General features: G+C 41.9%; 1 protein-coding gene across 3 annotated transcripts in view; it reads left to right on the top strand.

The window, feature by feature from the left end:
• Positions 1 to 9,581, top strand: part of TPP2 (tripeptidyl peptidase II) — a 58,335-nt gene that overhangs the window by 6,649 nt on the left and 42,105 nt on the right. For all 3 annotated transcript variants that reach the window (XR_824483.1, XM_010831479.1, XM_010831478.1), the window contains exons 2-4: positions 909 to 1,037; positions 6,695 to 6,790; positions 8,354 to 8,458. Coding sequence is in view for 2 of the 3 variants with exons in the window: in XM_010831479.1 (XP_010829781.1) it covers positions 909 to 1,037; positions 6,695 to 6,790; positions 8,354 to 8,458 (330 nt within the window). In the remaining variant the exon portion in view is untranslated. The remainder of the gene's footprint in view (positions 1 to 908; positions 1,038 to 6,694; positions 6,791 to 8,353; positions 8,459 to 9,581) is intronic.

Here is a 9,581-nt window from a genome sequence, read left to right as displayed (position 1 = left end):
GGAAGGTGGTGGCCATGGCCGAGAAGTGGAAAGCAGGCCAAGTGGTCTGGGTCGGGAGGGTGCGCCTGTTGATCCTGGAGGGCCTCCCGGGGGTGGCATCCCGTTCGGAAGGCAGGAGGTGACGGTGGTGGAGAAGCTCAGGATGCCCGTGTGATCATCCAGAGAAGGTGGGTCTGAACCGCACTTCAGAGGTAGAATGAAGGACCTCGGGAAGCTGGCTGTGAGCACTAAACTAGAGAGGCTGAGAAGGCCTTCCTGCGTTTCTGGCTTGGGCACCCGAGTGGGTGTTGGCTTCCTGGGCTGGCAAGGCCTGGGTAGGGGGCAAGTGTGAGTGGTGAATCTGAACCTGACTTAAGAAGTTTGAGTGCTAGTGTGGGCTCCAGTAATGAAATGTTAGTAAGCGTTTTTCCCTTCAAGCTTTGTACTCATCCAGCCCCAAACTCACCTTCTTCAGATCTCTCTTCAAAAATGTTAGCGTTCTCAACGAGACCTTTCTTGAGCAGCCTCGTTAGCTCTGAATGCCCCATACCACCTGTCTCCTTTCCCTGCTTGATTTTCTTGGTTGTAGTGATTACCGACTGACATGTTGTATATTTCTTGGTTTATTGAGTCCATATAACACAAAGTCTTTGAGGTCAAGAATTTTCTGTACTGTACACCTAGTGGAGTATGGCCTATGGTAAGTGCACAGGAAGTATTTACCTAAATATATGACTATGTTTTCTTGAGAGTATTTGTCAAGCTTTTGGCTTAAAACCATTCAGTTCCCTTTTTTAAATGAATGCAGGTTTTATAGGATATTTTATGTATTGGGACGTGTACACACACACACATTTGGGGGTTGGCATTGCTTTCAGAATAAAAACTGGATTCCATAATTCATATTTTAATGGTCTCTTAATCTTCAGGTTACAACTGATGGGAAACCGAAAATCATCGATATCATCGACACAACGGGAAGTGGCGACGTGAACACGGCCACGGTGGTGGAGCCAAAGGACGGTGAAATTGTTGGTCTTTCAGGAAGGGTGCTCAAGGTTGGAGCCTTTATCTTTTCACTGATTTTTTCTCTTTATTTTTTTGTGCTGTCACCTCAAGGCATCTTATGTTTTTACCTTACGTTCCGTGGGGTAATGTTGGTTACCTGTTGCTGTGTCACAGATCACCCCGAGACATCATGCTTTCAAGCCTCAAACGTTTACGGCTTCCGTGCGTCAGGAAAGCAACACAGTAAAGTCTTCACGTTTCTCTGACTTAGCTGTGCTCTGGTTAAATAACTTATGTTCTAATTCTGCTTCTTCCAAATAGCACATAAACTGCCGATGGTTGATGTCTAATTCTTCCGCCAGTGTAAGATCAGCTGCTGGTCAGGTGCTTTGAGGATGCTCGTCCTCTCATTCTCTAAGGATTCTATTGCTAAGCCGTCTTGAGTAACTGGTGGTCGGTTACTTACGGCCAGTAGTAGTTAGGGGAACAGATAAGAGCAAAAAAGTGAATAGAAGCAGACGCCTTTCATGATTAATTGTACAGGCAAAAAGAAGAGTGACAAGGCACATACGCACAGTTGAATGAGTAGTTTAAGTGAACACCGCTTTGCCTGCTATAGATAAGGCAGAGCCTTGCCTCAGGACTTCACTGTGTTCTCCAGATCACAACGTATTTCGGCTTTTGTGAAATCAGTTCTTTGCTTTCCTTTACGGCTTTACCACCTCTGTGCGGATTCATGGGATCTATTGTTAGTTTTGCCTGTTTGTGGGCTTTATATGAATGGCCTCACTTCCGTGTCATTTCTTGTCCTCTGTTCCTGGGTGTTTATGAGATTCATGAGATTGAGCCCTGATTCGCGTGGGGCAGTGATGTGTTCGGTTTCATTGCTGTCTCTGGGACATGGTTGTACCACGGGGTGTCCGTTGTGCTGGGAACAGTTGTTTCCGCTTTGGGACTGTCACAGTTCTTGAGAAAACATTCTTGCAGACATACTCTGCGCACCCATGCGCAGGGAGCTCTAGGATGCGTGCCTGGGAGTGGGATTGCTGAGTCATAGAGACACCTTTCCTGGGTGGTACACCTTCACCAGTTTTCCAGCTGGGTGTACTGAAATACGTCTCCACTAGCAATGTGGAGGCCTCTTAGTAGCTGCGCTGCTACCAGTTGATGTTTTCAGGCTTTTTAATTTTTGCGAATAGCTTAGAATTTAGCTGTATCACTTTGTAGTTTTAATTTGTGTTTCTCTGACGACTATTAAGATTGAGCCCCTTCTCATGTGTCACTTAGGCGTCTGGATCTTCTCTTTTGTGAAGTGCCCCTCCGCGTGCCTTTGCTGGTGGTTTTGAATCCTGAGTCGTCCGTCACTTTCTTCCTCGTGTGTGGGGCGACCTGTCCTTGGCCCACATATGTTTCGGGTGTCTTTTCCCACTCTGTGCTCGTTTTCACCTTCCAGGCGATGTCCCTTCATGCGTAGGACATCAAATCTTTTGTAGTTGGAAATCAGCCCTTTGCCTTTCTGGTTAGGGCTTTTTGTGTCTTACGAAATCCTTCCTCCAGCTGACAATGAGTGAGAAGTACCAGCCCTTAACTTCACAGACCAAAGGGAAACGAACACCCCCAAACCTGCCACCAGACCAGCCACAGATGAGAGTAGGGCCCTGGCCAGCACTTCAGTTGAACCCAAGTGGAGGATCCAGACCAGCTTCTGATTGACAGAATGTGTAAGACAGGAAATGTGTGTTCTTTTAAATCACAACATTTGTGGTAATTCGTAACACAGCAGTAACTAATAGACTCGGCAGAAGATGTACAAGCTGTAAAAAACACTCAGATGGATATTTTAGAACTGAAATATTTTTATGATAGGTGAAACTTTTTTTAAGACAGCATCTTAAGACAACATCACTGGAAGGATGCAGTAGCAGAAAGCAGATGACAGAAGAGTCTGAGCGAACTTTAAGATCAACCAATAGAAAATAACCATTCTGAATAACGAAGAGAAACACTGGGAAGTAACGAACTTAGTTTGAGGAACTTGTGGGTCAGTAATGAAGGGTCAGATATTTGCATCATTAGACCCTAAGAAAGATGGGAAAGGGGTGTGCTGCGGGAAAAAAAAATTGGGGGAGAGGTTCTCCCAAGTTTGGCAAAGATACCAACCTACTAATTCCAGAAGCTGAGTGAACCCCAAATAGGATAAACTGAAAGGGATTCACGCCCGGAAACATCCAATCAGATTGCCAAAAACAGCTGGGAAAAAGTGACCCACTATATAGATGGGAAGGATTGATTGACTTCGGCCTTCTCATCAGAATCCTAGGGTGTGGCGTGACATTTTTCCAGTGCAGAAAGAAAGGATCTGTCAATCCCAGATTCTGTATGCACTGAAAATATGTTCAGGGGAAGAGGGTGAAATAAAGACATTCCCAGATAAAGTAAAAGTAAGAGTATTTATAGCCAGCAGATACACTTTTTAAAAATAGTTAAAAAAAAAAAAAAGACTTTTCAAAGGAAAACATGGGGCAGCAGAAATGAAGGACAAGCAAAAGAAACTGTAAAGGTCTTGAGTAAATATGATCACCTGCTTTCATTTTTTTTAAATTGTATTTGATAGCAAAGAAAAAAACCCTTCCTGACCTGAAATCAGGATATTCTCCCATTTTTATTTTCTAAAGGCATCCATCATTTTTCTTTTCTTGTTTGTTCTAGAATTCACCTGGAATTGATTTAACACTTTGTTTAAAATAGGAGTCCCTATATTCTTTTTTTCCATCTGAACACCCACTCGTCCCACCGCATGTGTTAAAAGTCCATGGTTTGCCCACCAATTTTCAGTGCCGGCTTTTACTTTGCAGCCTTCAAAACGTGGTGACTTTTGGCTTCTAAAGCCTCATTTCCCATTCTTTGTCGTTAGGATTTTTGGTTTTTTCCTTTTCCTTATTCTGCTTTTAGCAGCATTTGGAAGGAAGCACAGTGCCTTTTAAAGTTCTGCCTCATTTAACTTGAAGTCATTTTTCAAATCATCACTTTTTAGCCTAGTTTAGGCTAGTTCAGAGACCATGAATGCCTCAGCCACACTTCACATCGAATTTAGGTGCAGTGACAGCTGAAGGGAGAGGGTCCCTGTGTCCACCCCGACCGTGAGGCTGACAAGTCTGAAGTACCGTTTTGAGGCAAAAAACTCAACATAATTTTCTTGCATGGAATGTCAACAACTCACGGTGACAATTGTCTCATTGAGAAAACCTTTAGTTCATTAAACAGCCTTTCTTTAAAAGAGTCAGTAAAATGAGGTGTAATTAGTAATTAAAGAAATTCTGTTTCTTGTTTGAGAATCACTCTTATCACATTGTTAGTTACTATGTAATTAAAACTCTTTTAAAGAGAGCAGCTTAAAATGGTAAAAAATAAATGAAATGCTTTGATTTTTAAGAGAGACCCAAAATAACTTCATTTGTATGGAATACTCAAATATGTAAAATAACATATTCTCCGATGGCCTCAGAGTAAAGGTAGCTGAGCACAGAAGAACTGATGCTTTTGGACTGTGGTGTTGGAGAAGATTCTTGAGAGTCCCTTGGTTTGCAAGGAAATCAAACCAGTCAATCCTAAAGGAAATCAACCCTGAATATTCACTGGAAGGATTGATGCTGAAACTGAAGCTCCAATACTTTGGCCACCTAATATGAAGAGCCCACTCATTTGAAAAGACCCTGATGCTGGGAAAGATTGAGGGCAGGAGGAAAGGGGATGACAGAAGACGAGGTGGTTGGATGGCATCGCTGACTCAATGGACATGAGTCTGAGCAAGCACCAGGAGATGGTGATGGACAGGGAGGCCTGGGGTGCTGCAGTCGATGGGGTCACAAAGAGCAGGACTCAACTGAGGAACTGAGCAACAAGCAACAGAGCTAGCTTTAACATGGTGAAGGTTAACTAGTAGAACCGTGATTATGCATAATTTTTATTTTCTTATTTTTTGTTTTAGTTACATTTTTGTAACTAACTAGTCCACATGTACTGTGAAGAAAATGCGTGGTAGCAGTTTGAGAAATATCTGGTTCGTGGTCCCTGCAGAATTTAGTCTTGCTTTACTTCAACACAAATTATGTCTACTCATTATTTTTATTGTATTACATACATAGTTTAAGTAATTGTGATTGTCTCAACACCTGATTATTTTGCAGTTACTTTGATCGGTTATTTCATTTAATCCTTTGGCATTTCACAGCTTTTTGTAATCTCTGCACAAAGGAGATGTCAGTAGCATATGGGAACAAAGCCACCTGGGTGGTGGGACACCTGTGATTAAACAGGCTTGTGGCTGCTCGCTCTTTTATTGTTGCAACACGTTATTATTGTGTGTCATGGGTGTTGCGAGAATAAGAATCTCTGTTATCTAAAGAAGGCTGGTCAGTTTTGAATGAAAAGCGCTAATTTGTATGCCAGCATATTTAAAATTTCACAAACTCTAGATGTCGTTGGTTCAGAAATGATGACTGATGTGCAGACTTTTTAAAAAAATTTTTTTTTAATTGAAGGATAATTGCTTTACAGTATGTGCAGGCTTTTGAAGATCAGTAGATCTTGGAAGTTCTGTGCACAATTGTCTTCCTCTTTTGAGTTGTGAGAAAATTTCCTCCACAGGCTTCCTGCCTGGGGAATAGTCTGATGAAGAGGGACTTGAGGATCCGAGTCAAGTAGAGATCCTGCACAAGTGAGGACTGTGAGTCAGTCCACAGCTTCTGGTGGTTGTTAGTTCAGCTTCGTAACCTGTACACTTTAAAAGCTGTTTTTAGTGATCATGGGTCCTGAGATGATAGAATGTGAAGGGTCCCCATGGTCTTATTTGACAGTTAAAGTTGGTTGATGTTCACACAAATTCTTATTCATGGGACTTGTGAAGTAAAGATGATTTTCTTCCTTTTGCACATGAGGAAGTGGAAGCCCGTGGCTCCCGCCTGGTGAGGAGCAGAGTCTGGGCCTTAGCCAGGTTTGTCTGGCTTTAAATTCTGTATCCTTTACACCAGGTTTTTGTCTCTTGATAGAACTAGATTCCAGCTTTCTTTTCAACCCTCCTGTTTGGGCCAGAAGTTTAATTTCTCTCTGCCTGTTTGCTTTCTGCATTTGTAAACTGGGCATGCTCTTTGTATTTTATGTAGATTAAAAGCTTGAAGTGTTATTTTTAAATACTTTGAGAGAGCAGGAAAGACTATTATAAGATGTTGTATGTAATTATCATGATTTTATAGAGCTTTTTTCTTAAGAACACAAAGAGCTCTTTTTATAGGCTCTGGGCCCATCCCTATAGTATCTTGGAGGAGAGTGAAGTTCTTTTTCTTAGCAGGACATCCGAGGGCGGAGAGGTTCTGTAAGTTGCTTCCCTCCCCTGGTTGATGGGCAGTTGGGTGATGGGGGAGTGAGCTGTCCTGAGCGCTTGGGAACTGAATGTCTTAGCGGTTTAATGTGATGTTGATAGCCCTGCGTAAACTGTAAAGCATTGTGTAAATGAAAGTACTCTAGTTAAGCTATCTCACTGTTGAGACAAAAGGAGCCAGAGATATGTTAAATGGCAACTTAGAGTATTAAAGATATGCTCTAAGGCGGCCTGCTTGAAGTTGAGCCCCAAGGACAGATTTTCCCCCAGGACTGTACCATTGGAATTGGGAAGCATTTAGTGAGTGAGAAATGTTCTTTTTTCCCATAGATTCCTGTGACCTGGACAAATCCCTCAGGCAGATATCACATTGGCATAAAAAATGGCTACGATTTCTATCCAAAGGCTCTCAAGGAAAGAATTCAGGTAACGGACAATCTAGTATCGATGACTTCTTCAGATTCTGTTCAGACTGAAGAAAGAGACTTCCTTAGCTCTCACTAACCTGATGATTATTAAGGGGATCTGGAGACTTGCAAATGATATCTGCTTCAAGAAAGATGGTATCCGGTGAAATGTTACCCATTTGTGTTTCCTAATCTGAGATACATGGATAAGTTTAGGGAATCTGAAAACCTTGAAATTTTATTCACATTTTGTGTATTTGTGTTTTTCTGGGAAGAGGGATATGCTTTCATTGGACAATCAATTTAAAGCCTAGACTGCCTTATTTATTCCTGTTCCTGTCGTTCTCTGGTAATTTTTCCCATTTTCCTAGTCTTTGCTTGCTTTCTTGATCCCCGTTAGTGATGATTCAGTACTAGGGAAGGAAGTAACTCAGACCTAATGCAGCTGAAGGACGGGAAACATAGTCTGTCTTTGGAGAGCTAAGAATTGTAAAACCAGTGAGATGGAGCCTGCTTTATGACAGCACAGTCGACCTTTCGGTAGTTACGGGAGCGTTTGAAATGTTCATTATCCATCCATGCTAGGAGCCACGAGCCACAAATAGCTATTGAGAACTTGAAATGTGGTTAGTATGACTAAGGAAGTGAAGTTTTAATTTTACGTAAGATTTTAAAGTAGTAAAACAAGATGTGATCCTTGCAAGTTGGGCCTTCAGGGTGAGACCCATGGGCCATGTAGTCTAGGGTTGTGATTTGCTTCTCCAGGGGTCAGTGAGCCAGTAAGAAGTTACTCAGTATTTTACATATAAATATTTACTTGGCAGATTCCAGTCATTCTGAAAAAAAAAAAAAAAAAATCAGAAAACAAATGTCATGTAACTCAACTTCTATTAGATACTATTTTGTTTTAATATTTCAGGCTGAAATGCACAGTATTTTTATGCATTACAGTAAATTTAATCAGCCACGTTCAGGTATGGATTAGGTTCAAGCAGATCCCCTTTTTTAGTCCAGTGGAGTTGATTCTTTTACTGGAGAGGCTTTCTTTAACTAGCTGACTTCCACTGGGAGGCACTGTGGTTCAAGACACTCGGGATGGCGGGAAGACCAGTTTCAGCAGCAAAGAACCATCAAGTCAACGAGGGTGGGAAAAAAGAACAGGCCAGGGAGGTGGGAGACAGAAAGTCCACCAGAGTGTAGCTGTGGGCTTACCCTGTCTTCTGCTTGCTCTTGGCTGAAGGCATTTATTTTTCCTCAAATGATGGTATTTCAGGCTGTTACTTGACATGATATTATCTATTCTTGGAGAAGGATTTAAATGGGGGCCTATGATGTGTAAAAATAACATCTGGTTGTGCCTTGGTAAACTTGGGCTTTTAGAGTCTAGGCATGGTGAATTAAGTAATCAAGTTTTTTATAACTGATCCGTTCATTGCTTTATCGACTTGATTATAAATGATTTTTTTTAACCTCTGTATGAGCATTGTATAGCATCACAGCTAATAGCAACTCTTAAGTTCCTATCTCAGTTTACCTGCATATTAGTCCACCTCATTGGAAGGCCATTTCTCTGTCTTTGCAGAAAGAACGGAAGGAAAAAATCTGGGACCCTGTCCACAGAGCAGCCCTCGCGGAGGCCTGTCGGAAGCAGGAAGAGTTTGACGTTGCCAACAACTGTCCTTCTCAAGTTGGTGATAGTCGCTTTTATTTAAACATTAGCGTGTTCTTGGAGAATTAACAGTTCTTAGAGAATGCACAGACTTTTCCCCCAAGTTTGTTTTCTCCCCCATGTTTTAACTTGTCTAATTTTACTTATTTTCCTTTCCTCATTTGTCCTGAAATCAATTTATATATCGGTTGAATGTTTAAAAGTTCTTAATGAACATAGAATGCCCGCACGGAAAAGTGCACACATCTAGATGTGGTGTCATGAACCGTCACAGAGGGAGCACCCCGAGCGCCAGCACGCCAGCGCCGCTCGTGCCTCTGGCTGCTCACCGCCGCCTCACCCGGGAGCAGCCACTGTCCTTGATGGCTGACACTGTCAAGTGACCTCACCCGTTCTGGATTTTGTAAAATGGAATCATACGGTGTCTGTCCTTTTACGCATCACCGCTTTCATCCGATGTTTTCCGTACGATCCTCCAGTGCGGGGTGTTGGAGTAGTTCACTCTCGTTACTCTGTGAGGGCTGGACCACAATGTATGTGTCCGTTCTGCAGATTGATCCTTGCTTTGTTTCCAGTTTTGGGCCAGGATGAAAAAATCCTGTTTTGGAAGTTCTTGGGCCGGTCTTCTGGTGGGTTATAAAGTGACCGTACCAGTTGCATAGGACGTGTACGAGAGTTCCCATTCTTCTACATTCTTGTGTTGCATGTTTTGTAAATCAGTGTATGAGATGAAAATAGCATCTCAGTTTATTATGAAAGCTATAAGTGCTATTGCAGAAACTGGAGCACCAGAGGTATGTAACGGTTAGCAGGTGAAAGTCTCTGGAAGGTCACCACCCAGGGATGCTAGCAGCAACTTGATGTTCGTCCTTCTGAATTTTTCTGTTAATGCATGCCACTTTTTAAATGAATTTTTTAATCAAAGTATAGTTGATATACAGTGTTTTAGGTGTACAGCAAAGTGATTCAGTTATACATACATATATATATATATTCTTTTTCAGATTCTTTTCCATTATAGATTATTACAAGATATTGAATATAATTCCCTGTGCTATACAGTAGGTCTTTGTTTATCTATTTAATATGTAGTAGTGTGTATCTGTTTCGCTCACATTCCTAACTTACCCCTTCCCCTCCC

Source organism: Bison bison, unplaced genomic scaffold, assembly GCF_000754665.1.
Source record: "Bison bison bison isolate TAMUID 2011002044 unplaced genomic scaffold, Bison_UMD1.0 scf7180017864527, whole genome shotgun sequence".
Classification (NCBI taxonomy): Eukaryota; Metazoa; Chordata; class Mammalia; order Artiodactyla; family Bovidae; genus Bison; species Bison bison.
Note: the sequence above shows the minus strand (reverse complement) of the source record. Positions and strands in the feature narration are given on the sequence as shown.